General features: G+C 42.7%; 1 protein-coding gene across 1 annotated transcript; it reads left to right on the top strand.

The window, feature by feature from the left end:
• PSMC3 (proteasome 26S subunit, ATPase 3) lies at positions 1-25,009 on the top strand. Its single transcript, XM_077460980.1, has 12 exons — positions 1-156; positions 2,537-2,620; positions 4,939-5,064; positions 9,003-9,107; positions 10,875-10,937; positions 13,263-13,400; positions 13,488-13,631; positions 13,709-13,857; positions 16,563-16,659; positions 19,759-19,904; positions 21,537-21,618; positions 24,794-25,009. The coding sequence occupies exons 1-12, from the start codon at positions 130-132 to the stop codon at positions 24,902-24,904; spliced, it is 1,272 nt and encodes a 423-aa protein (XP_077317106.1). The 5' UTR covers positions 1-129; the 3' UTR covers positions 24,905-25,009.
• The last annotated feature ends 770 nt before the right edge of the window (positions 25,010-25,779 follow it).

Here is a 25,779-nt window from a genome sequence, read left to right on the forward strand (position 1 = left end):
CCCTCTGCTTCCTTACAACAAAGGGGCGGGGGAGGCGTTTTCGGAGCACACCGGAAGTTGGTGTTCTAAGATTCTGCCGTTTCCGGTTCCTGAATTGCGAACTCACCGGGCCTGTGCAGAGCAGTAAAGATGTCGTCTGTGTGGGATGAAGCAGAGGTGAGGGGAACTGAGCGGTCGAGGGAGGTTGCATGGCCATGTGGGACTACAAGCACCAGCAAGGATGGCACTGTTGGTTCCTCCGCAGATCTCCCCCCACTGATCTAAATGATTTGGGGGCTATTTTCCCTTCTGCCCACCATTCTACTATGACTTAGGGGGTCACATTCTCCCATGGAGCCCACTATGTGGCCACTAGTCCGCTGTCAGCGATGATGTGTGGCTATCTCACCACCCTCAATCGTTTCCTGGCTGTTCTCTCTTCCAGCAGCCAGAGAAATTACTTCTTATTGTTTGTAATGTGTGGAGGAGTCAGATCCTCTGTCAGGTGTTTATCTCTGGCTGTGTCCCCATTGGGGAGGTTTGCCCTCACTTCCTGTGTTGGTGACCCCGGTCATGTCCTGACATTGGGGATCTTCCAGAGACAGAAGTGAGGGGAAATCTCTCTAATGGGACCGCATTAACCCCCCATACAATATCTAACGCTTCCTCCACCCCACTGTATACAGAACATAGAGAGAACCTTTCACCACCTGATCACATGGCAGGGACACTCTCTGTAGAATATCATATTGGGGGCAATTAACTGACCAGCGTGTGTGTGTGTGTGACCAGGATGTGAACCACGGGCCCCAGTACTGAAAGGCAGACATACTGATCTGCTCATTTTGCTCCAAGAAGAGTCAGTTCCCTAACACAGCCCCGTCCTCCTCTTACACATCAAAGCCCTCTCCTCCCCTGGGGTCTAATATTTTTCTCTGTGCTGGCCCAGCTCCTCCACCCCTACTTTTAGATCCCTATATAACATTTATATAGCCAAGGGGAATACTACAAAGCAGTGGTTCTCAGCCACGGCGGCGCCCTGACCTCCCTCCCCCTCCTCTCTCTGTCCCTTGGTGCAGTGGCTTCCTGTCCTCCATGAATGGATGAGAACTCCCAAACTTCTGTGTTGTAATGACAGCCAATCAGGATCCTGAGAGCAGTGCAGAGCCACACCCTTCCAATCCATTGCATGATTATGGGGTTATTGTTCCCTGGGGGTGGGATTTGGGGGGTATACTGCTCTGGGGCCACTGTCACACTATCCTCAATGATTTGGTGGCTATTCTCTCCTGGGTCCCACTCTTTCATTGACTTCAATGATATGGGGACGTTGTTCTCCCCTGTGGCCACTTACACCAATAATTTGTGGGCTGTCCTCCCCTGGAGGCAACTTACCTACTGACACCCATGGTTTAGGGAGCTATTTTCCCCTAGGTGCTATTGCTCCACTAACAGCAGTGATCCGAGTGACTATTTTTCCCTGGAGACACTATCCCACTGACATTATTTAGGGGACGGCCATCCGGTTTTCTCATGGTGTGTTCCAGGTATAAGGTGGGAATCCCTAATCTAGGGTGTCACATGTCTGGAAGCTGTGAGTCTGCTGGGGTTGTTCAAATCCAAGATGGCGGCTCCCAGCAGTGGTCTCAAGGCTTATGGATGTCTATATAAGGGAGCCTCATACCGACCGCTGCTTAGTGTGATGGCCTACCTAAAAACCAATGCAGTTTTCAGATGGCCCTTCACCATGTATAGTGCTTGGAAGATCTGAAGATGGCACAGATGGTCAGACTGTTGTTATTGTCGGGAGATCTGATTATGAACCTAGTTTAAACTCGCAAAATATGTTCCCTTATTATGGGGTACTTGAGATAATTGGGGGAAACACACACACATTCTTTTTGTTTAACCTGCAGGGTGAATGAAAATATTATGATAGATTCCCCTATCCTGCTGTACAGTGCAGACTGAGGAATCTCCTGCTGCAGCAGTTGTATTCTGACAGCTGAAGCCGCACCTGTCGGAATACCTGAACAGCGGCTGCATTTGTTTGGATAAAGTTGCAGTTTGGCTGACAATTTTCTACTCAGCTCCCGATGTCGGGTGCTATATGGCTAACAGGACCACCGCGTAGTGTATGTCATTCGGTTCTGCATTAGCCGGATGAAATTCATAGCTACTTGATAGACCATTAGTGGTGCCTAAAACTACAGTGTTGGTGTGCTGTGACTTATTATTTGTCATTGTTCATCTTATTATTGTCAAGCCCTTTTTTTTCTTTACATTTTTTTTTTTTTTAGTTTAGCATGTATAAGGATTAGCCAGTCTTCTGAAAGGATGTTCAAATAGACAGGAAGTGATGGAAAATCTCCCTGAGGGATGGGGGCGGGGCAGAAAATAAATGAATAGCAATGATTTTGACCCTTGCTTATTCTATTTGAAACTAAAATAGAGTTGGGCTTTTATTCTAATTAACCACAAATGTGTTTGCCAAAATAACTATCTACGGAATTAATTAGTGTGTGTATTTATTATTGTTGTTCTTTGCATTTTATAGCAAGATGGAGTTGGACAAGAGGTTCTTAAAATGTCCACAGAAGAGATTATCCAGAGGACAAGGCTCCTGGACAGTGAAATAAAGGTAGAATCACACTTTTATAAAAATATATATTTATGTGTTGTGGAAAAGAATTCCGGATCCTGTGCTCTATAATATACCGTATATCTATAATGATTATCAAGTAGAAGTAAGGCTACATGTCTTTTTTTTTTTTTTTTTTTTTTCGGGGATAGGTAGTAGGGTATAGTTAAAGTGGTCGTAAATGCCAAAAAAAACCCCAAAAAACTGCAAGACAAAGGCATAATGAGCTAGTATGCATCACATACTAGCTCATTATGAAATACTTCCCTTAGATAAAAGCTTTTGCGGTCCCCGTACACCGCTATGACCAGCGACATGTCTCCCGGAGTTATTACCGGGTTTGCGGGCTCCGGCGCTGTAATTGGCCGGAGCCGCGATGACGCCACTTCCGTGCATGCTGGCGGGAACCGATGGGCACGGCTCCTGAAGGAACGGCACGAGCAGGCCGTTTCTTCAGTGTGCATGTGCCAATTATATCGGCGCATGCAGATACAGTGAATATCTCCTAAACCATGCAAGTTTAGGAGATATTCACGGTACCTACAGGTAAGTCTTATTCTAGGCCTACCTGTAGGTAAAAGTGGTGTAACAGAGTTTACAACCACATTAAAGTGGGTTGTAAACCCCAGATTTCCTCCCACTATCCCAGGGCATACCACCATCAAACACTTTACAAAGATGGAAACATTTTAGAATTAATTGTATAAATACCCTTTTTAAACCCTTCCTTCTGTGTAGGTCACATGGCCACTTCTTTTATTTTGCTCGGTATAGCCCAGTTTAGGGTTGGGACTTAAAGTGGATGTAAATCCTCACATATACCCAGTGAAATGAGCAGCCTCAGATGATACACAGGAATGAAACAAATCTTCCTACATAAATTTTTCTTATATAAGCGGTCTTCAGCTTGCTACATTCTTTAGAATTCCAACATTGGGTTAGAATTTTTACTTCCTCATTCAGCAATAGGATTGGATTCTTGGCATACACTGGGAGACAGCTGATTGGAGGAAAGGCACCCCCCCCCCCCCCCCCTCCACATAGGTAGAGTAAGGAAGGAATGTGCAGAGTTGTGCTGTGACAAGACAAGCTCTCTGCTAATCTATTTTATAGTAACCTCCCACAACACAAAATTTCAGGCTGGTTTTATCTTTGTTGACGGAAAACTTGTCAGAAGTTATCATGCCGATAACAGCAACAAAACAGAAAGACATGAGACTTAGTGCTTTGGAGAGAAGTAAGTAAACACTACAGATATGTGTGCTTAGGTCAGATTTCATGAATCAGGTATACATCCACTTTAAGCCTGGAACACACATTACATTTATTTTCAGGCTGACCAAAAAAACCTGACAAATTTCTGTACTAACTAAGCAATGTTAGTGCAGTGATCTTTCCAGCTGTGCCTTTGTGTTCTGACAGGGGGACTCCCAAACCCGCTAGAACACACTGATCAGAGCTCACAGATATGGACTGCTAAGCTCTGATCATAGGCTGATTCTCCAGCATGTCCCTTCGACAAAAGCCAGTCCTTAGACCGGCTTCTGATAGGACAGCTGCACACGTGGTCAGATTGTCGGCTGGTTTCTGCTGAACCAGCTAATATTCGGACTGTGTGTACCCAGCTTAAATCGCAACATGTCACATAACCCGCTCCCCGCGCTCCCCCCCCCCCCCCTCCCTGCCATGCAGAACGAAGTGGTGTTGTGCACCCAGCAGGTTTTCTGCTATGATCTGAGTGGCTGGGACAGTTATGCCTACACAGCCATTTATAGATCTGTTTGTTTTTTTTTGTTTTTTCTTTGCTGTCTGTAACTTGTTGAGGATAAATCTCTTAGACAGTGGTCCCCAAAACAAGTGTCCCCAAGATTCCTCTCACTTCTTGTTCAAGGGGCATTCTTTATATCAGGGTGTCACTTAAAGAGAGAGGAGCCTGCCCCACTTTTAAGTACAAAATGGGGTTTATTTACTAAAGCTGGAAAGTGCAATCACTTCTGTAAAAAAACAAACAAAAAAAAAAACCAATGAGCTTCCAGGCTTTATTACCAAAACGTAATTGAACAAGCTGGGGTTAGAAGCTCATTGGTTTCTATGTAGAAGTGAGCCTGATTTTGCACTTTCCAGCTTTAGTAAATAAACCCCATTGTGTACTTAAAAGTGGGCTATGCCTGTACCAAGTTTAAAACGAAGAGAGATTTGAATGGAGGTTAGTTATTTAACATGTATCCCTCCTCACACAAAAATAAGGCCTCTTCTGTTATTCAGATGACCGATTTTAGCGTGTTGTCCAAGTAATGAATGATTTGACTGCCTTTCAGATCATGAAGAGCGAGGTTTTGCGAGTCACACACGAATTACAAGCCATGAAGGATAAAATCAAAGAAAATAGTGAGAAGATCAAAGTGAATAAAACTCTTCCCTATTTGGTGTCCAACGTCATTGAGGTGAGTGTCTAATTGTTTTCTTTCCCAACAGGTTTAAATAACGTGCCAGTGTGAAAGTAAAATTCAGGTGGCACAAGCATAACGCTCCTATCCCATAATAATGCATCTGCTGTACGTGTTGTATCATATTATAGTAGCATCAGCTGCATCTAGAAAGAAAGTAGAGCTGCACGGTTAATCGTTAAGAATCAGTATCGCGTCCCCCCCCCCGGGATCTTCACAAAGCATTTTCCTGATTCTTTCCATGCTGAGAATTCTCTGCTGAAGCCGCCAGCTGCCAAAAAAACAGGCAGTCTGCCAAGTGTCACAACAATCCTCAGCTGCAGAACTAAGTATATAAATTGTAACGTTTTGTCCTTTAGATCAAATGAATGAACCTCTGTGTAAATGAGTGAATTTTAACCACTTAAAGACTAAACCTTTTCCTGACATTTGTTGGTTTCAAGTTAAAATCATTATTTTCTGAATTTAGAGCAGTGTTGCCACTCATTTGTGTATGCTGCGCCTCCTTGCACTACAGTGAGTTTAACCCCTTCAAGCCAACTGTACGCAAATATGCAGCCCCACTGAACTGGGCTTTTTTTTTGGCCCGGGGCTGCATATTCGTGTATCTTCGTTCATGCTGGGAGCATGGTGCCCTGCACTAATCAGGACCCGGAACTCTCAATTCCAGGTCACCTGATAGCCTCTGGCTATCGCAACGATTTCTGTGAATGGAGGTACTTAGTTTCCTTTCTTTCTTTCCAGTTTTTATTTGATAAAAAAAACATGAGAGATCCATTACCATTTACCACCAAATAAAAGTCCAATTTGTCCAGGTAGCCACCTGGATGCACAAAGTAGTTGTGATGATATGTACAGTTTTACTAACTCGTGTCATAATTGTGCTTAGGCTATTGGCATTGCTTATTCTCAAGTCTGTACTCTAGACCAGTGATGGCGAACCTCGGCACCCCAGATGTTTTGGAACTACATTTCCCATGATGCTCTTGCACTCTGCAGTGTAGTTGAGCATCATGGGAAATGTAGTTCCAAAACATCTGGGGTGCCAAGGTTAGCCATCACTGCTCTAGACTGTAGCTTGCCAATCAGCACCTGGCCGCATCTAGTCCTGCCCACTGTTTTCTGGATTGACAGTACTACTTCCATAACTAAAACTTTCCCACTGTAAGCTGCAGTGCCAGGGAGGGGGAGTGCATGACACACGAATGAAGGAGGAATGGGCCAGTCAGAAGAGGTTTTTCAAATTTCCGTAGGACTCTTATTATGACTGTTGCTAAGGTGGTAGCTGTGTTTTTCCCCATTATTTCATATTTACCTCTCGAGACAATTGGTTAATTGACTAACAACTCTGTCGGTGTCTTTGGCATTTGACACTTCAATGAGTGTCTGATGTCTGTTTCTCCCGCTGTGTGCTGTGGTTCTGTCCCGCTGCCCCTTTTTTGTTATTGCCGAGCCCTCTAGTGCCTTAGCCCTTGTACACACGGTCGGACATTCCGACGGAAAATTTCCGATGGGACCATGTTGTTGGATAATCCGACCATGTGTGAGCTCCATCTGAATTTTTCCGTCGGAATGTCCAACCAACAAAGTTTGAGAGCTGGATATAAAATTTTCCGACAACTTGATCCGATTGGACTTTGTCTGTTCGTTTGTAGAGAATTCTGATCGGACAAAGTGCAACACATGGTCAGATCAAATTACGAGACCAAAGCTATTGGCTACTAGCCTGGACGTAGTCCCATCGCAACGAACGTCATCACGTAACGAACGATCGGATTTTCCGACAACTTTGTCCGACCGTGTGTATGCAACGCCAGTTTCTGACAAAACCAGTCAAAAAATCAGACGAATTTTGTTGTCGGAATGTCCGACCGTGTGTACAAGGGGTTTGAGAATGGAGGCAGGGTGTGTAGACACAGGTATACAGCATTCCTGGAAGTGCTGAAGGCCAAATAGTCTTACAGAGGCTACAATGCTGTTCCTAAAGGAGGGTGGGAGACATTGGCTACTGGTGATGTCATTACAATAGTAAAAAAAACAAGAGGATTAACACTGCGCTAAAAATGATGTTAATTGATCAGATATGATGAAGCTAAAAATCAGCTAGCACTGGAGTCTGGGTACAAAAACTCAAATTACTAAAGTGCAAAAAAGTGCAGAGCTGATTATAAGAAATAATAAAGACAGTGTAGCGCTTCAATAATAATAAATGTGATCAACATAAATTATAAAGATAATAATATGACAGAGATCGTATAAATATAAATGCCTAGAGGAAAAAAGTCCAACATTGGGCGCACATTCCACTATGTAGCTGGCACGGGGGTGACCGAACCGTCACAGAAGAGGAAGAAAATGCACTAGGCGAATGTATTCATGTGAATCTGCTTGACTGTAAACATCAGGAAAAAGTAGATAAATACTTCTTACCAACTCAGTTGGACTCACACAGTCGTATGACAGTTGAGTCTAGAAGGCTTGAGGTCACAGTCTGGGACCAAGGAGTATAAGGAGGGAGGTCTGTTGAGCTGATGGAGGAGCTCCAAGCGGTTGTAGGCCCAATGATGGATCCTTTCAGATGGAACGTCAAGGTTGTTTGTAGTCAAGCTCAGACGCGGCCCGTTGCACTGATACTCCAATCTCCCCCGAATGGGGAGGGGGATATTGTGGAGGTTTAAGCCAAAGAAACGGAAAAAAGGAAAGAAAAAAAGGCTCCACATGGTGCGGGTCAAACGGTATAAAAATGTTGGTTTATTGAAGTCAAAAGATAATTAATGACTTAGTGATCACATAAAAAATAAAATAGAATTAAAAGCAATGTAGGGTGCCAACAGCTCGCCCAACGCGTTTCGACATATATGTCTTCGACAGGGGCATGTTGAACATGCCCCTGTCGAAGACATATATGTCGAAACGCGTTGGGCGAGCTGTTGGCACCCTACATTGCTTTTAATTCTATTTTATTTTTTATGTGATCACTAAGTCATTAATTATCTTTTGACTTCAATAAACCAACATTTTTATACCGTTTGACCCGCACCATGTGGAGCCTTTTTTTCTTTTTCCTTTTTTCCGTTTCTTTGGCTTAAACCTCCACAATATCCCCCTCCCCATTCGGGGGAGATTGGAGTATCAGTGCAACGGGCCGCGTCTGAGCTTGACTACAAACAACCTTGACGTTCCATCTGAAAGGATCCATCATTGGGCCTACAACCGCTTGGAGCTCCTCCATCAGCTCAACAGACCTCCCTCCTTATACTCCTTGGTCCCAGACTGTGACCTCAAGCCTTCTAGACTCAACTGTCATACGACTGTGTGAGTCCAACTGAGTTGGTAAGAAGTATTTATCTACTTTTTCCTGATGTTTACAGTCAAGCAGATTCACATGAATACATTCGCCTAGTGCATTTTCTTCCTCTTCTGTGACGGTTCGGTCACCCCCGTGCCAGCTACATAGTGGAATGTGCGCCCAATGTTGGACTTTTTTCCTCTAGGCATTTATATTTATACGATCTCTGTCATATTATTATCTTTATAATTTATGTTGATCACATTTATTATTATTGAAGCGCTACACTGTCTTTATTATTTCATTTGCTGAACTTTGTTTGTTTTTGGTGTTGGCTGCTGTTTTGGCTGTTGAGGCCCTTTTCTACATATACCAAACTATAGCGCAGTGCTTTCCCCCTAACTGATTATAAGAATACCAAACAGAATTAAATTAATTATCCCACCAAAATGACATAGAATAAATAGCAGTGATATCAAATAAAATGATGTCATTACAATACCTCTTCTATTTCAGGGCTCTTTGATCTGTTTTCTTTTAAACTGACAGAGATGCTTTATTGCTAAACTCTGTATGACCTTCAATATCTTGTTCTGCTTTGCTATGTATGTAAAAATCCTGACACTTTTTTTTTTTTTTTCTCCAGCTGCTGGATGTGGATCCCAATGACCAGGAGGAAGACGGTGCCAACATTGATCTAGATTCCCAGAGAAAGGGAAAGTGTGCCGTTATTAAAACATCCACTCGACAGGTAAAATGGAAAATTCCTCTATATTGCCCTTTTTTTGCTGTATAAGTTTACATTAAATGTCAAAAAAAAAAAGTTACAGTGCAAGTTTTTTGTGTGCAACTCCTAGTTATATGGGCGTTGCAGGGCTGTTGAGCCTTTTCAGCTCGATTTTTCAAGCCACACATTAGCATGATTTGCACTGCCCATTTTACTGTCGCTTGTGACTTAATTAAACTGAAGTCAATGCAAGTTGCAGTGAAAAAAGGTAGCGCAGGAACCTTTCTCAAAGTCACTGTGGCACGAGTCTCGGTTATTTGAACGGTTCCATTGCCAGCAATGAGGTGTGACTTGTCATGCAATTTGGAACAATCAAATCGCACTGCTGTGAACAGGGGCTTAATGTCAGATGTGGCCTGTTTTGCTTTGCCTTGTAAATAGGGGTGTTAAAGCGGAAGTTGCATTACTTGCAGGGCCACTCTTTACTTTTGCCTCCCCACCATGCTAAATCATTGTAGGGGAAAAAAAATATATATATTTGACTTGCATTTCCCCTGGGTTCTGTGGAAAAGGGGATAAAATGATCATACTCTGAAAGCACAGCAGATGCTGGGTACTCCAAATCTCACAAGCAGACCCCGTAGCACAGTACTGGAAGCATATTCTCTGTGAGATTGAGTACTATAAATTCCCCAGATCTTGCCCAAAGGGGGATAATGTCACCCTCGTGTAAGAGCCAATAGTGGAGCCAGGGTAAAGGTGAGTATAGTATAAGTTGTTGTGTTTTACACTTTTTTTCCAGCAGTTCAGCAAGGGGACACATTTAGGGGCAATGTCCACGTAAGAGTCAAAGCCAAACGTATTTTTTCTTTGTCTAGAGTGGGAAAGATTAGAAGCTCTGTCAGGTTTTTACTGCTATATCCCCCTTATTTACTGTCCTGTCTGGTTACAGTGGTATAACCAGACAGGAATGGAGGAAAATTCTGCAGCAAGGGCTTAGACCACAATATAACATTGACAGCGATTTTCTGGTTTTCTCTTACTGTGCTTAAAAAATAAAATGGGGGGGGTCGTCTTTATTTTTCATCTGTTTTGCAATTTCAGACTTTCTCTCTTCCTGCCTGGTAAAACCATTGTTGCTGGGACAGTAGGGTAAACATCTGTAACAGAGTCCTTGATAGCTGGAAAAACTCATCTCTAACTCTTGACGATGTTCACTAAAGTCTTGGCTGTAGTAAAAGTGTAAATTCAGCTTTACAAAAATCACACACTATCTTTTATATGGGTATAGTAGGGCCGTCTTGTTCATTTGGGCCGTGCATGCCCAGATGTACTCTCTATTTCCTATGATGAGCTCAGCAGCCACAACAGGAGAGAGTACACATTGAATATGCAGGACGTCATTCCCTCCCTTGGCCCAAAAAAAAGGCAGTGGTCCCAACACCTGCTCTGTCCAGATTATTGTAGTCATTAATACTTCATTGAATGTATTTAAAAAAAAAAATACAAGCAGTATAAGTATCGGTATTCTACCTGGTACCAGCCTCTGGCAATCTCTGTACAGCAGAGCTCATTTGGCAGGTAAAAAAAAAGTTCCCATGCGTGTATTCAACTGTTTGCCTGGATTTTGACTTTAACTTATTTTTTCTGTTTTCATGAAAAGTGGACCCCTGTTCTTATCTGGGGTTATCCATTCCATTTGACATGACGATGTTGTCTGTGCAGAAATGGCTTTCTGTTTGAAGAAAAACATAGAGCTTCTGATTAACACTCCGTCCTTCTTTTCACCAGACATACTTCTTGCCTGTCATTGGGTTGGTTGATGCAGAAAAACTGAAGCCTGGAGATTTGGTGGTAAGTATTTTACAAAGATGGTATGTGCTGTATGTCTATTTTTGAAGCCAAGAAATCCATCTTGCTTCTAACTCCCCATGTAAGCTGAAAACTCACTTCTGCACTGAAAACCCAGCCAGTGTTGTCAGCCCTCCCTAGTGCTCTTTTCTAAGAATACAAAACACCCCCTCCTTACTCTTCTCAATAACATCAGTGTGAGATGTTCTGTAGTCCAGCAGGTGAGAACTAGGCAGCGTTGACAATGATTGGGATTTCAGTGGATCTGAGGCTAAGCTGTCAGCTCACAATGGAAGTTAATGGCTAACTGGATTTCTGGAATATTAAAAGGTGTTTTTATTTTTATTTTTTGTGTAGTATTTTAGACAAAACCTAGGGGTGTGTGTGTGTGTGTGTGTGTGTGTTTGTGTGTTTGTTTTAGAATAGGAATTCCACACATTTGACTGTTGTGAGGTCAGTGGGCGGTATGTTACTTTGTAAATGTATTTTGTTGCATTTTACAAGTTCTTCAAGAAGGTGTCCTGCATTAGTTTACTTTTCTCAGACATTTTCCTCTTTATTTTTACTTAGTTTTCTTGTGAACAACATATTTATAGAAGGGTCTATTGTAGTCACCCAGGCTGGGTTTTAAACATTTCTGCCTTTTGTTCATCTCTATTACATAGGGCCTGAAGGGACTAGTAGTTTATGCAACAAAGATGAACTTGTTTTGTGCTTACAGTTCAGCCCACTGGAAATAACAAAGGCACTGCATTTCTGGTTGGGTCAACAAGTATTTTCTGTAATTTTTGAAAATGTTCTTTGCCTGAAAATAAGAAAACGAATACAGCCAATGCTGTAATAAGTCTTTGTTACTCACATATTCAACAATAGTCAATACCCTGAGCTCCAGAAACTGCAAGGATTCACCTCCTGGTCCTTCTGTAGTCTCACATACATACCACAGCTCTATCTGGGGCAATTGTTGAAGGACTTTCAGACATTGCCAGAGGAATATGGGTTATGAAACCACTTATACCATCAATATTTACAACTCCGGCATGCCATTTCTTCTCAATCCAGACTTTCAACTTGGGTACTGATAGAACCCGAAATACTTACACAACTGGTTACCTCACTCTCTAGGAAAGGAAAATTTCATCCTTATATACTTCCTTTTATCCCTGGTATCCAGAGCCATGTCTCTCAACTGCAGAACTCTGTGGTCGGCAGACATAGGACGTATTGATGAGGAGTGGTCCACTGTGCTAAATAATGCACCTAAAGTGCCCGAGGTGCGATGTAGAGAATGGCACTCTCCTTCATATGCTATGGAAGCGTCCAAAATTGGACAACGATAAATGATTCTATTAATAGGATATGGAATTGTAATCTTACCTTACATCCTAAACCAGCCTTTCTCAACCTTTTTAACACAGAGGAACCCTTGAAATAGTTCTCCAGTCTCGGGGGGACCCCAGCTAAAAATTAGAAATCTACAACTCATTATACATTAGTGTGATGGTCAGTGGGAAGATTGATCCTTACACTTGTGGTCATTGGGAAGAATTATCTCCTTACAGATAGCTAAAAAGATCAATGGTGTCGGTGGGAACTTATCAGAGAGGCAGAAATGGCCCAACGCTGAAGGAACTCCTAGCAACCTCTGGAGGAACCCTAGTTGAGAATCACTGTGCTAAACTATGCTTGCTGGGCTGGCTAGATGAGCAACAATACACCCCTTTATACATTCATAGCTATTCTTAGAATCCTGGTTATTGCCTGAAAACGTATTGCACAGAAGTGGCACTCTGCAACACCTCCCTCTTATGATGAGTCGGTTGCGGCGAATAACAGTCTTGCACAAGGAGAAACTGCTTTACCAGCATAGGGGTAGCCCATCAAAATTTGAACAAATCTCGGATGCATGGTTAGACAATCCAGGACTTGCCACTAGTTCACAATAGAATCCTTGGTGGAAGAGTTTCCTCAGGCTTGGTGTAATATAGTTCTACATGCTGTTCTCCTGCTAAATTATGGAATATCTACTCTTTTCTCAATATTGTTGAGTAATGTTGCTATACAGTATATTTATGGTGCCTAGACATATAGAGGCTGAAAAGTACTGTTAAGCTGCAGTATTACAGTTTTTTGTTTTTGGGTTTATTTATGCTTTGTCACTTGGAGTAATATACTGAGGACATAATGTTGACGTAGGTTCAGCAATGAGTAAGATTGCAACATCCATATTTATGATATGCAAAGGATTCTTTCGTTTTCCACTGCCTAAGATTGGGAAATGGTTGTAGAATTCCCTTGTAATTTATAATCTGGTCTCTGTTTCTTCAGGGTGTGAACAAGGACTCCTATCTTATCTTGGAGACCCTTCCTACAGAATATGACTCTCGTGTTAAAGCAATGGAGGTGGATGAAAGGCCTACTGAGCAATATAGTGATATCGGAGGACTGGATAAGCAGATTCAGGAAGTATGCCAGACCTTGTCTGCATCTCTTTAGCATCCTTTGTTTCATTGCAATCTTCATTTTCTACATGTAACTTTTTTTTTCTTGCAGCTGGTAGAAGCTATTGTACTACCCATGAACCACAAGGAGAAATTTGAAAACCTGGGCATCCAGCCCCCTAAAGGGGTGCTCATGTACGGCCCTCCTGGCACAGGGAAAACCCTGTTAGCAAGAGCATGTGCAGCACAGACCAAGGTAGGTGGTTGAGTAGCTCTAGGACACAGTAAGTTTGGGAGCCACAGGTGGTTGTGACACTTGCCTTTGTCTTATAGGCTACATTCCTGAAGCTTGCTGGACCTCAGTTAGTTCAGATGTTTATCGGAGATGGAGCCAAGCTTGTACGGGACGCCTTTGCTTTAGCCAAGGAGAAGGCACCGTCCATTATTTTCATTGATGAGTTGGATGCTATTGGAACAAAAAGGTTAGTTTTCTTGTTCAGCATGGAGTAGCAATGCACAGCCATGCTGAATTCAAATAACAAACTGCTTTTTGAAGGTGCAACCCATAAATTACAACCCAAATTCTAAATAGGTTGAGGCGCTGTGAGAAACCTACATAAAAACAGAATGCAATGGTTTGCAAAGCTCATAAATCTATATTTTATTCACAATAGAAAATAGAAACATTTCAAGTCTTCAGATTGAGGAAAATGTACTATTTTAAGAAAAAAAATTATTTTGAGTTTTTTATGGCAGCAACACGTCTCAAAAAAGTTGAGCAAGTGCAACAAAGAACTGGTACTAACAAGTAAGATCTGGAAAAACATTTTATAACTAATTGGGTTAATGCAACAGGTCAGTAACATGATTGGGTGTATAAAAAGAGCATCTTCAAGAGTAGGAGTAAGAATGGGCTCGGGCGTGTTTGCAACCCCACGCGCCTGAGCCTGCCAGGAAGCTGATGCTGTGCAGTGTTAATCACAGGCAGTGAGACATTTCCCGATCCATGGCTGCACAGATCGGGAAATGTCTCACTGCCTGTGATTAGCGCTGTGCAGTGTCAGCTTCCTGGCAGGGTCAAGTGAGCGGGGCTGCAAACACGCCAATCACTACTCAGAAGTAAACGTGGACAGAGGTTCCATAATCTGAAAACCTGTGTCTAAAAATTGTCCAACAATTTCAGAATGACGCTCAACATAAAATTGCAAAGACTTTAAATTTATCATCACCCAGAGTACATAATATCATCCAAAGATTCCAATAATCTGGAGAAATCTGTGTTCAAGCGACAAGGCCGCATGTGATATTCGGGCCTTCAAACTGCATTGCAATAAAAACAGGCATGACTCTGTGAAGGCCATCACTCCATAGGCTCAGAAACGCCGCCCTCTTCTCTGAGCTCAAGCTCAATTAAAAATGGTCTGTTGCAAACTGGAAAACCTGTTCTGTGGTCAGACTAATCGTTATTTGACATTCTTTTTGGCAACCATGGATGGCACATCCTCTGGACTAAAGAGAAGAGGGACCATCCGGCTTGTTATCAGCGCTCAGTTCAAAAGCCTCCATCTCTGATGGTATCAGGGTGCATTCATATGTAAAGAATGGGCAGCTTGAACATTTGGAAAGGTACCATCAGCGCTAAAAGATATATCCAGGTTTTAGAGCAGCTCCCATCCAGATGACATATTTTTCAGGGAAGGCCTTGCAGGACAGTGCTAAACCGCATACAACATCTGTTAAAACAGCATGGCTTCCTAGTAGAGTCCAGTTGCTTGCATTCCAGACGTTTCACTAATTGAAAATATTTTTTGCGCATCTTGACACGAAAAATATGACAAAGAAACCCAGGACTGTTGAGCAGCTGGATTCCTATATCGGGATAGAATATTTCTCTCCGAAAACTCAAGCAACTGGTCTCCTCAGTTTCCAGACATTTGCAGAGCATTGTTGAGAGGGGATATACACAGTTACATTTTCTTATTTTAACCAATTCCCACCTGGCCTATAGCAGAATGACAGCTGGAGAGTGGTTCAGTTATCATGACTGGGCGTTGTATGATGTCCAGCAGAATAAGCCGCGATCACACGCCCATCGGTGGTGTGTCAGTCTGACGCACCGCATCACCGATTTTGGTAAAGAGCCTCTGATGGAGGCTCTGTACCACATGATCAGCCATGTCCAATCACGGCTGATCGCGATGTAGATGGGAAGAGCTGTTTATCGACTTTTTCTCACTCGTGTCTGACAGATGCCAGTAGAGCCGATCGGCGGCTCTCCTGACAGGTGGGGTCTGTGCTGATTATCAGTGCAGCCCCCCCGTGGATCCCTGCCTAGGAAAAGTGCCACCAGTAATGCCCATCAGTGCCGGCTATCTGTGTCCATCAGTGAAGGAGAAAACTTTTAGAAATGTATTTTTCCAAATTTTTGGTCGTTTTTTTTTTTTGTTTTTGTTTAGCAACAAAACACAAAACAAAAAAAAATGCAAAGGTGATCAAATACCACCAAAAGAAAGCTCTATTTGTGGTAACAAAATGATAAAAATGTTGTTTGGGTACAGTGTAGCATGACCACGCAATTGTCATTTAAAAAGTGACAGCACTGAAAGCTGAAAATTAGCTTGGGCAGGAAGGGGGGGGGTAAGTGCCCGGTATTGAAGTGGCTAAACATTTATTATGTTTTCTAATTTCTGTTGTGAGTAAAATTTGGGTGTATGAGACTTGCAAAGTCTTTGTATTCAAATGATTGTATTGTATTTTTATGTAGATTTTACATGTGTCCCTACTTTTTTGGAATTGGGAAGGGTTGTAGGTAAGCCAGGGGGCTGTTAGGGCACCATGATTGATCTTGTGCCATAAATATGGGTGTACCATGAAACATTGTCTAAAAGGTGAACCACAACTTTGCGGTTATATCTGGAGAGTTAGAAATTCTAGAACTTTTTTGTTTTGTTTTTTTACAGGAGTTCTTCTTCATTAGGCAATTCTCATAATAAAATCATGTTACCTTTTCTATGCTGTTTAAGTACATGATCTTATGAAGTGGTTTTTGTAGGTTTATTGGCTTCTACCTAGGTTTGTTTTGGTGTGCATATACTGTATGTGTCTGTATGCTAGCATTATATGAACACTTAAAATCGGCAATCTCATTTGTATTGGGTTTAGAGATGTATTTTATTTTGTCTTGCAGGTTTGACAGCGAGAAGGCTGGAGACAGAGAGGTACAAAGGACCATGTTGGAGCTCCTCAACCAGCTGGATGGTTTCCAGCCCAATACTCAAGTTAAGGTATGTACCCGTAGCAAAAAAACAAAAAGATTATACTATAGGTATCAAACAAGTTAGCTGCACGCCCCGATATAGAAAAAATAAAAGACGTTTCCCTGTGGGGTTTTGTATTGCAGCAAATTTTAAATGTAAAGATGTACTTTTCTGTAATAAAATATATTTATTTTTAATTATTTGCTGCAATGCAAAACCCCACAGGGAAACTTACTTTTATAGAAAAAAATAAATAATTTACCCCTCTTCACTGTGCAGACATTATTATTATTATTATTATTATTATTATAGTGGTTGTAAAGCGTGAAGGGTGTTTTTTCTTTTTCTTAATCTTTTATGCATGAAGGTAAAAAACCTTCAGTGTCCAGCTCCCTCCTCAGCACCCCCTTTTACTTACCTGCTGAGACCCGTCTAGATCCGGCAAAATGCACAAGAGCATAGGCTCTCCTGGGTCCCTCTCCCGCTCCTCATTGGCTGAGACACAGCAGCAGGAGCCATTGCTGTCAATTGCAGTCAGTGAGCGGTGGGCAAGCATGCACGAATCCTCCCCCATAGCAAGCAGCTTGCTGTGGGCCACTCAGCATGGGGGAGGTTGCCAGGTGTGCCAGTGAGGGACCAAAGAAGAGGAGGATTGCACAGGGCAGGTAAGTATGACATGTTTGTGTGAAGAAAAAAAAAGTTTAGTAAAACTTTAAGACTGGGTTCACACATGCCACGGCTCACAGCAGGAGTCCGGTGCCTCACTGTTCCCCGATTTCAAGTGCAAATCGGGTCAGAATTTTTGCCTTAATTCACACCTGAAACAGCTAAAGACACACAGGACCCTTTTCCAGTGTGGACCGCAGTCACCACGGACCTGTGTGAACCGGTTCTATTGAGAGCTGGTCACACTCTCCTGTCATGCGAATTGGATGCAGAGAACCCACATCCAATTTGCATCAGTGTGAACCCAGCCTTAACCCCTATTGCAACCTCTCCTTTAAATCCCAAACAATGTCTGATTAGCTCAGTGTGAAATATTGAGAATGTTGGGTCTTTTCTTGCACCTATTAGACTGCACAGCCATAGATAAAGTTGAACTCTAATTTTTCCTCCCAGGCTTGCACAGTTGTATAGACTCCTCAATCCAGGCCAGGTGCCTGGACTGATAGCCGCTGAGATGGCCGATCCACCCCCTCCACAGCTCAGCACTCCAGTGAGTGTGGGGGAGCAGAGCAGGAGAGCTGCTGATTGACAGGCAGCAGCTTTCCTCTCGGGCAGCCAAGAGAACCGAGCCATCAGCGGTGTTCTTTTGCTCAGTTCTCAGTGCAAAGACACCGGCGGACAGATGCAGCGTCGGACTGAGGCTACTGACACAGGGAGCTGTAATGTTTTTAGAAAGCTATGTACAGCACCCTGCTTACTCCTTTCACCAGCCACAATCTGCCTGTATTGAATAGAGAAGCACAGACACTTAGTGGTGATGTGATTGGGTCTACAATAAGTTATGTATTGATAAAAGGTTTATTTAAAAATCTAATTAGCACATTGTTTGAGAGAAGGGAGGAACCAGAAAAGGCTAACATGTTTGCATATTAAACTTAGCTTTAAACACTTGGCCCCTTGTAAGACCTAGAGAACGAAAGGTGTTATTGCAGCGTGATAGCGTATCTAATGCTGTGACTTCAGTGAGGCCTTAAATAACTCTATTCTCCATAAATAAATACATTTTGTTTGTACTTGACATGATGTTGAAACTACAATGTGATAACACCTTTACCAGTTTTCTCACTACGAGGGAGCAGCTTATAAGCAGATTAGGACTCTAAAATATGTCTGCAGTATTCCCCTCCAATATGCCAAGAGTGCACAGAAATCTGTGAAATGCGGCATCATGGAAGCTGATTTCCCTGGTTCAGAAATTGCCCAGCAATGTTATGTTTAATATCAGAGGTTACACACAGATATAAATGGAAATACCATAACCTCTTGGCAAGAACCGAGACAAAGGCACCTTTCATCAGTGTAGATTGTATCATCAATATTATTTATTGTGGTTAATTTTACATAGTGCTGAAAATTACAGAATGCCCTGGTCGAGATTGAAACCCAAGGACCCAGTACTGTGTAAAAATTCATTGATTTTTACATATGAAGTTTTTTGCTTGGGTACTTTTTTTTTTTTTTTTTTTTTTTTTAAGTTCTGTATTGTTGCCATTTCATCTTTAGGTAGTGTTATCATATGGATGTGGTAAGTTTTAGCAAACCAGAGTACCCAGAGAAAACCCACCATGCAAGCACAGGGACATATGAAAACTCGTGGTTGGGATTTGCATTGATGCCCCTAGTGCTGTAAGGCAGTAGTGCCAACCACTAGGACACTGGGCTGCCCGAATGTTTTTTATACTTGTGTTAATAGAAGTTAGTTGTAATTCTGATGTCTTGATCCTATACCATCAGGCTGCCTGTTCAGCCTATCTGGTTCATGATAAGTTTACAGTATGTGCAGTAACTACCAATAAAGGGAAACCTGCCAAGATAGAGCTATATGAGCTGCCATTGCTGACTTGTTTTTAAAGGTTCGGGCTTGGTGGACGGTCTTCCTGATTTTTTGCTTAAATGACTTGAATCAAACAATCTGGTCAGTTCTGGCTCTGCTGGCTGCATACTTGTTCTAGGTCTATCACTCTGTATTAATAAGAGGATGATGATGACCTTGGTGCACTTTAATACAAACTAAGGGGATCAATTACCTTTCCAATGGTCCCTCACCAACATCTTCTGCTGTGTGCTGGTTCTCGGCCATCTTTATTGGCAGGTGTTGAATACCATCACCCCTGCGCATTCACAGGAGGTAGCCATTCCGGCAAACAGGGATTGAGCTGGCCGCTGTAAGCTGAACTGCACATGCAAAGCTTAGTTTATATTCTGGGGATCCCTGTGAGCAGGCATGTGTATTTTAGAAAAAGTTGCCTACTGTCACTGATACAGTGGAACTTTTATTTTGCTTTAAAAATAAAATCATCAGTGACTGCTGCTTTACTTTACTTTGACAGATTCTTATTAACCCTCTTTGTTTTGCAGTCTCACATGTGCCTGTAAATTTATTCAATGTTTTTCCTGCAGGTTATTGCTGCTACCAATCGAGTAGATATTCTAGACCCTGCATTGCTTCGGTCAGGGCGATTGGATCGTAAGATTGAATTCCCCATGCCCAATGAAGAGGCCCGTGCTCGAATCATGCAGATTCACTCCCGAAAGATGAATGTCAGGTATGAAAAAGAATGCACTAAGAAGGTTTGCTGTTTTTTGTTTCTGCCACTTATTAAATCCTACTTTCAGCCCCTAACTTGGATGCTTAAAGCAGTAATAAAGTCCACTTTGTGATTTTCACCTCCCAGTAAACCTATCATAAGGCTTAAAATGGGCACTGTTTAGGAGATATTCACACTGGATGCAGCCGGTGACATCATTGGCACAGGCACTCTGAAGGTCCATACCCACCCCCCCCACTGCATCTGAACTCCCAGCAGATATTTTATATAAAAGTAGGTATAAGTACCTGAATTTTGCCTTTTGTCACCTTTGTACAACAGCACTCAAGCCAGGAGAGGGTAGAATCAGAATTGATCCCATCGATTAACTTGCTTACTGGAAGGGGGAAAGCACAGAGATGGTTTCTGTTGCCATTCCGTCATTCTTCAGACAGACTGCTGTGATTCCTGGACTATGTTGTATTGCTGAACTGAAGTGAAGACGAGGGAGATCAGTCACCTAGATGTGTGTTACAGCAGAAACTAGATCACAAAAGTGATAGATAGATAGATATATATATAGATATAGATATATATATATCTCTATCACACACAAAAAGCTGTTGAAACGCCCCTCAAAGCACTACAAAAAATGAAAAGTCAGCAGCTACAAATACTGCAGCTGCTCACTTTTAATATAAGGATACTTACCTGTCCAGGGAGGCGGTGATGTCGGGACCTGAAGCGGACCCGTCCCTTGGCTCTGGGTGCAGGCACTGGCCTCCTTACTAGGGGAAACAGGAAGTGAAGCCTAAGGCCCCTTTCACACATGCGGACGTATTCCATCCATCCGTTTGCAGATGAAATACGGACATACATGCATCCCTATGGGATAGCGGCTGTCTGTGGATGAACATCCGCAGACACCCGCTATTGTCCACCTCCGCTATTGTCCGATTCTGCAGAGGGAGGAAAATCCTATTTTTCTATCCGTCTGCAGATCGGATGAACATGGACAGACGGTCCGTGCTCATCCGATCCCCCATAGAGGAGAGCTGAGAGCTGGCAGGGCGGTCCCTGCACAGTGTGCGGAGACCGCACTGTCCGCCGCCGGCTCAGCGGGGACAACAGAGCGATCCCCGCTGAGCGAGCGGATCATCACGGGGCGGATCATTACTGATCCGCCCCGTGTGAAAGGGGCCTCACAGCTTCACAGCCTGTTTCCTACTGCGAATGCTTGAGTCGCACTGAACATTATGAATGGTTTCTGCTGTCTTTTGGGACCTATGGGTCTCCCAGACAGCAGCGGGGGGAAGGAGGAGAGGCCGGACATTACGTAGTTTGCCGCACAAGATTGCAGCGATCTTTCCCTGGAAGTGGGAGCAAATGCCTGTTTTTTAACCGGTATCTGCTCCCCCCAACTGTGGCACCGGAGGGGGGAGCAATCCGATTTGCGGAAATTACATTTCTGAGTGGCGCTCCACTTTAAGAGAGATATGCTAGGGCCTACCATTGCAGACTTCCTCACATATCACTGCCTATTGTTTTACAGTAATCTATCTGCCTGTCTACCACTGCCTGAGATGGAGCTATTGGATATAGTTAGAAGTGATTTAAAGTTTAATTGGTTTATTTCTGTCTCTTTTTCAGCCCCGATGTAAACTATGAAGAGCTTGCTCGCTGTACTGATGACTTCAATGGAGCACAGTGCAAAGCCGTTTGTGTAGAGGCGGTGAGTATAGTGTTTGATTGTTCAAACGTCTGTTTAGTAGTTATTCAACTTTTTGTTTACAGTTTAAAAAGCAAACGATGGTTTCTTAATTATTAAAATTTTTTCCTTAAATATATGAAAGATCAGAACAAACGAACATTGTAAGGTTAGGTTCACATCTGTACGGGTTGTTCCCGCTGCTGGTCCGCACCTGTTCCCTCAGCCACAACCCTGCATGGAAAAACGTAGGAGATGTGTGCGGGTGCCATTAATTCTATTTGCACGCCGCACGTGCCTGAAATCTCCCCCTCACTGGGAATCAGTGCACTTTCACTTCCCATGTGAGCTGCAATTCCAGAAATGGTGTAAGGACCTTTTTTTTCCTGCCTTTTAGGAGAAACTGCAGGCTATTCAAATGAATGGGCTGCCGTGCCTGCACAAAATGTCTTGCAGAACCGCATCAATGTGAACATAGCCTAAGGGGGAATTTATAAAAACTGGAGCATGGCAATCCGCTTCTATCTATCTATCTTTCATTTTCAAAGCTTAACTGAATAAAGTAAAGCTAGAAGCTGATTGGTTGCAATACACAGCTGCTGCAGATTCTATCTGCTCCAGTTTTAATAATGTGTGTGGGGAAAAAAAAAAACGTTTTTAGTAGGTATCGTCTTATACTGTATATGTATCTGCTCATTTATGTATGCAGGCTTTGCTTTCTAATGCATTTCATCTGAAAACAGACATAATCGTACAGACACTATCTCTACAATTGAGCCTTATTCCTGTGAAATATATTTGGAAGGTTCCAGATAGGGTTCAATTTTGTACTCCTTGGGAAACAAAGTTTTGCCATATCACTAAAACCTTTTGAAGTGGGGCTGGTTATTTTCTCTAGACTTTTTAGAGGAGAGTGCGAGCAATTATGAGTCCAGCTCCGGTATGGGACAGCTGTTCACAAGAGCTATGTAGGCCCCTGGAGGTGTGGCGTTCATTTACTGCTTGCAGGCTTACTGCCTGTTTCAGAATGCTGTAGAGTGGTACTTTGTGCTGGGGAGGGGACATGAAAAAAGACCCCCCCCCCCCCCAAAAAAAAATTCATTAGTGCCCGTTCAGAACTGCATTGCAGTAGCGCATGTTAATTCACATGCTTTTAACATTTGCTTCTGCAGTACATTACTGCACTGCTCATTCTTTTTTAATAAGCTTTCCAACACACTAAACCAGCAGGCACCTGACACACCTGTGTTGTGGTACACTGTGTCTGCAAAAATAGTGCAGCTCCACTTTTTGGACCACTGTGGTATGTTGGCAGCCTATTCAAACGCATTGCATCAAACCACACTAGTGTGAATTTCACCTTTAAGCCTGGTACACACTACTAGTTGGTGTGTTTGTGTGTTGTTTTTTTTTTTTTAGGTTATTTTTTTAAGGTTAGTTCAACCTAACAGGGCTGCACAGAAAAAAACGCTTCAGAGGAGCCCCTGTACTAACCAATGTTAATACAGGGATCCTCCCTGCTGTGCTATTGTGCTCTAACAGGGGGGTGGCCCCCACCAGAATACATTGGTCAGCGCTCTCAGCCATTGGAGCCGCACCTTGCGCCGTCACTGGCTGTGCAATCATCGGGATCGGTCACGTGTCCCAGATTGACCAGAGGGAGGGGGGAGAGGTGATCTCCCTTCCTGCGCTGAGGGAAGTGACATCAGAAGCCCAGGTGCCAAAGGAGGCAGACTATGAGGGACCCCCTAGCAACAGGCATTTAGAGGTTTTTAAGCACATTACAATTTTTTGGGGTGAAACTCCAGTTTAATCAGGGAGGCTGGCTGCCTACTTTACAGAGATCCATGAAAATATTTACGGCTTTATATGAAATACTTCATATACAAACATGTAAATTCTTGTAGTTATCTGTTTATTTTGAAAAAAAATAGTTTTTTATTGAAAGTTTTGTAGGTTTTAATGCTGGTTCACGATGGGGTGGCTTTAAAGTCGTGCGAATCTGATGCCGCCCCGTACAGCACAACTTAAGCACGGCTTTCAAACAACTTTTTGTAATAGAAGTCAATTCAACCTGCTGCAAAGTCACCCCCAAGTAGTACAGGAAGCTTTTTCCAAGTCTGAGCTCTGATTAGAATGGTTCCATTACACTGCATGGAGCGCGACTGGTCAGGCGTCTAATTCACCTGACAGGTCCACCCCAGTGTGATCCGGTGTTTCGCCATATGCGCTCCACCCGAGTCCAGATTCAAACCCCACCATCCAAGTGGACATAGAGTCAGATTATAATAATGCCGAGCGAAGCCAGGCCATGCCCGAAGCGTGCACTCCAGCGGGTAGCAAAATGTGATGGGTAGCTGAATGTGACATGACACTGGCACTTACAAATAACATGCATATAAAAAAAAATACATAAAAGACTATAAAAAGAAAACTGTAAAAATAGACAGCAGCTTTGCAATCCTGATCATTGCTGGCATACAGAACAGCCTTAAACATGAGGATATTAAACAGAAGTGTAGTCCCTGCAGAAATGGGGACAAATCTGTTAGGCTGATTACCCCAGCATTGTGCAGTACACTACAGTTATCTGTTTATTAGGCAGTCAGACTTCTGATTAATTAAAGGACTTCTGTGCATCAAGCATGTACAAAAAGTCATGTCTAAAATGAAGGTAATTTTAATTAAATCTATTGGAATTGCTATAGAACACCAGACGTGTGAGGCTACATGTATTGTTTGTGTAACTATATATGTATATTTTTGCTTTCTTTTTTGTTTGAGTTGTATATAAAAATGCCAAAACCTTTTCATAAAAAGTTATTTGGAAAAAAATAAATAAAATGAAGGTAAATATTACTGTAATAACTCCTTTTATAAACCCTCTTTGAATAGCGACTATAGCGAGGCAATCCTGACATCTCTTAATGAGTAGCAAATTGCACCCAGACTAGAGAATTGATATCTCACACTCTATAAAATACCACAACCACTGAGCTTCACATTATTTCTCCAGTATTGTTGGAGTGTGAGCTGAAGAAGGTGTCTGTTAAGGGACACAAACCTTTCTTTGGAACATTTCCTGCCTGGGTTCCCTTTGTCATCTGATTACAACAGCATCACATCTCAGCACTTATTGGTTTAATCAGCCTGTGCTAGTAACCTGACCTGTGGCATTCTCTTTTTATTTCCAATCCAGGGTATGATTGCTCTGCGCAGAGGAGCCACGGAACTGACACATGAGGATTATATGGAAGGCATCTTGGAAGTCCAGGCTAAGAAAAAAGCCAATTTGCAGTACTATGCGTAGAGCCCAGATGGGGTGATCTGGTGGAAAAACTCACTGCTTGTTTTGTCTGGACTGTTTGCTTTATGTTACAGAAAGATAGAAATAAACCTGACCTCTTTAGTTGTACGATCTTTTTCCACAAACCTTGTCTCTTTCTGTATCAATCTCTGCTGCAAGACATTCTCTTCAGTGATCACTCTTCCTACACTGGGACAGAAAACACGCAGGGCTCTGTTTGAAATGGCAGGTTTTTCAATGCCAGGATCATTACTACTATCGTAGACAAGAATCTTGCATTAGATAATCTGAATTTTTTTATTTATTTTTTGAAAGGATATTTGTAAAAGGGATTGGAGATCAGCTTTAAACCTAAAATGACACACAATCTGCAAAGTTATCCCAAATATAGTGCTTAAGACTGACAGTCGTGAAACTGGCTCTTGAAGTGTCCATTGTCATATAATATAATCCCACTAGAGGTGCTTCATAAATCACAATAACGTTTATTAAATGGCTTAAAAATAACAAATTGTCCTGTAACAATACAATTTGTCCATGAACAACAATCTTGAATATAAGAATAAAATCAAGCCCCTGGTTGAAGCTTCTAAGATGCTGACACTTGCACAACACAACAGCATTGGTGATGGTGTATGATACCTTTTTTGGCTCAAGAGAACACCTCCCAGGGACTATATGTCAGTGTGCACGGGACCTGTGCTGAAGGCGGTGTCTCCGGATAGATGATCGGAGGAGTGTGTGACAAGCGCCTTGAATCCTAACACTTGGCTGAGGTCACCCCTGCTGGAGTGGAGCCGCTGAGATGACATCATGCAACTGCACCAGCAGCCGGAGTGAGCCGAGGACAGTCAAGGGTCAATCAACTGATGCTGGAG

The sequence above is a fragment of the Lithobates pipiens genome, unplaced genomic scaffold (genome assembly GCF_037356315.1).
Source record: "Lithobates pipiens isolate NorthernLeopardFrog02 unplaced genomic scaffold, aLitPip1_a1.2 Scaffold_10, whole genome shotgun sequence".
Classification (NCBI taxonomy): Eukaryota; Metazoa; Chordata; class Amphibia; order Anura; family Ranidae; genus Lithobates; species Lithobates pipiens.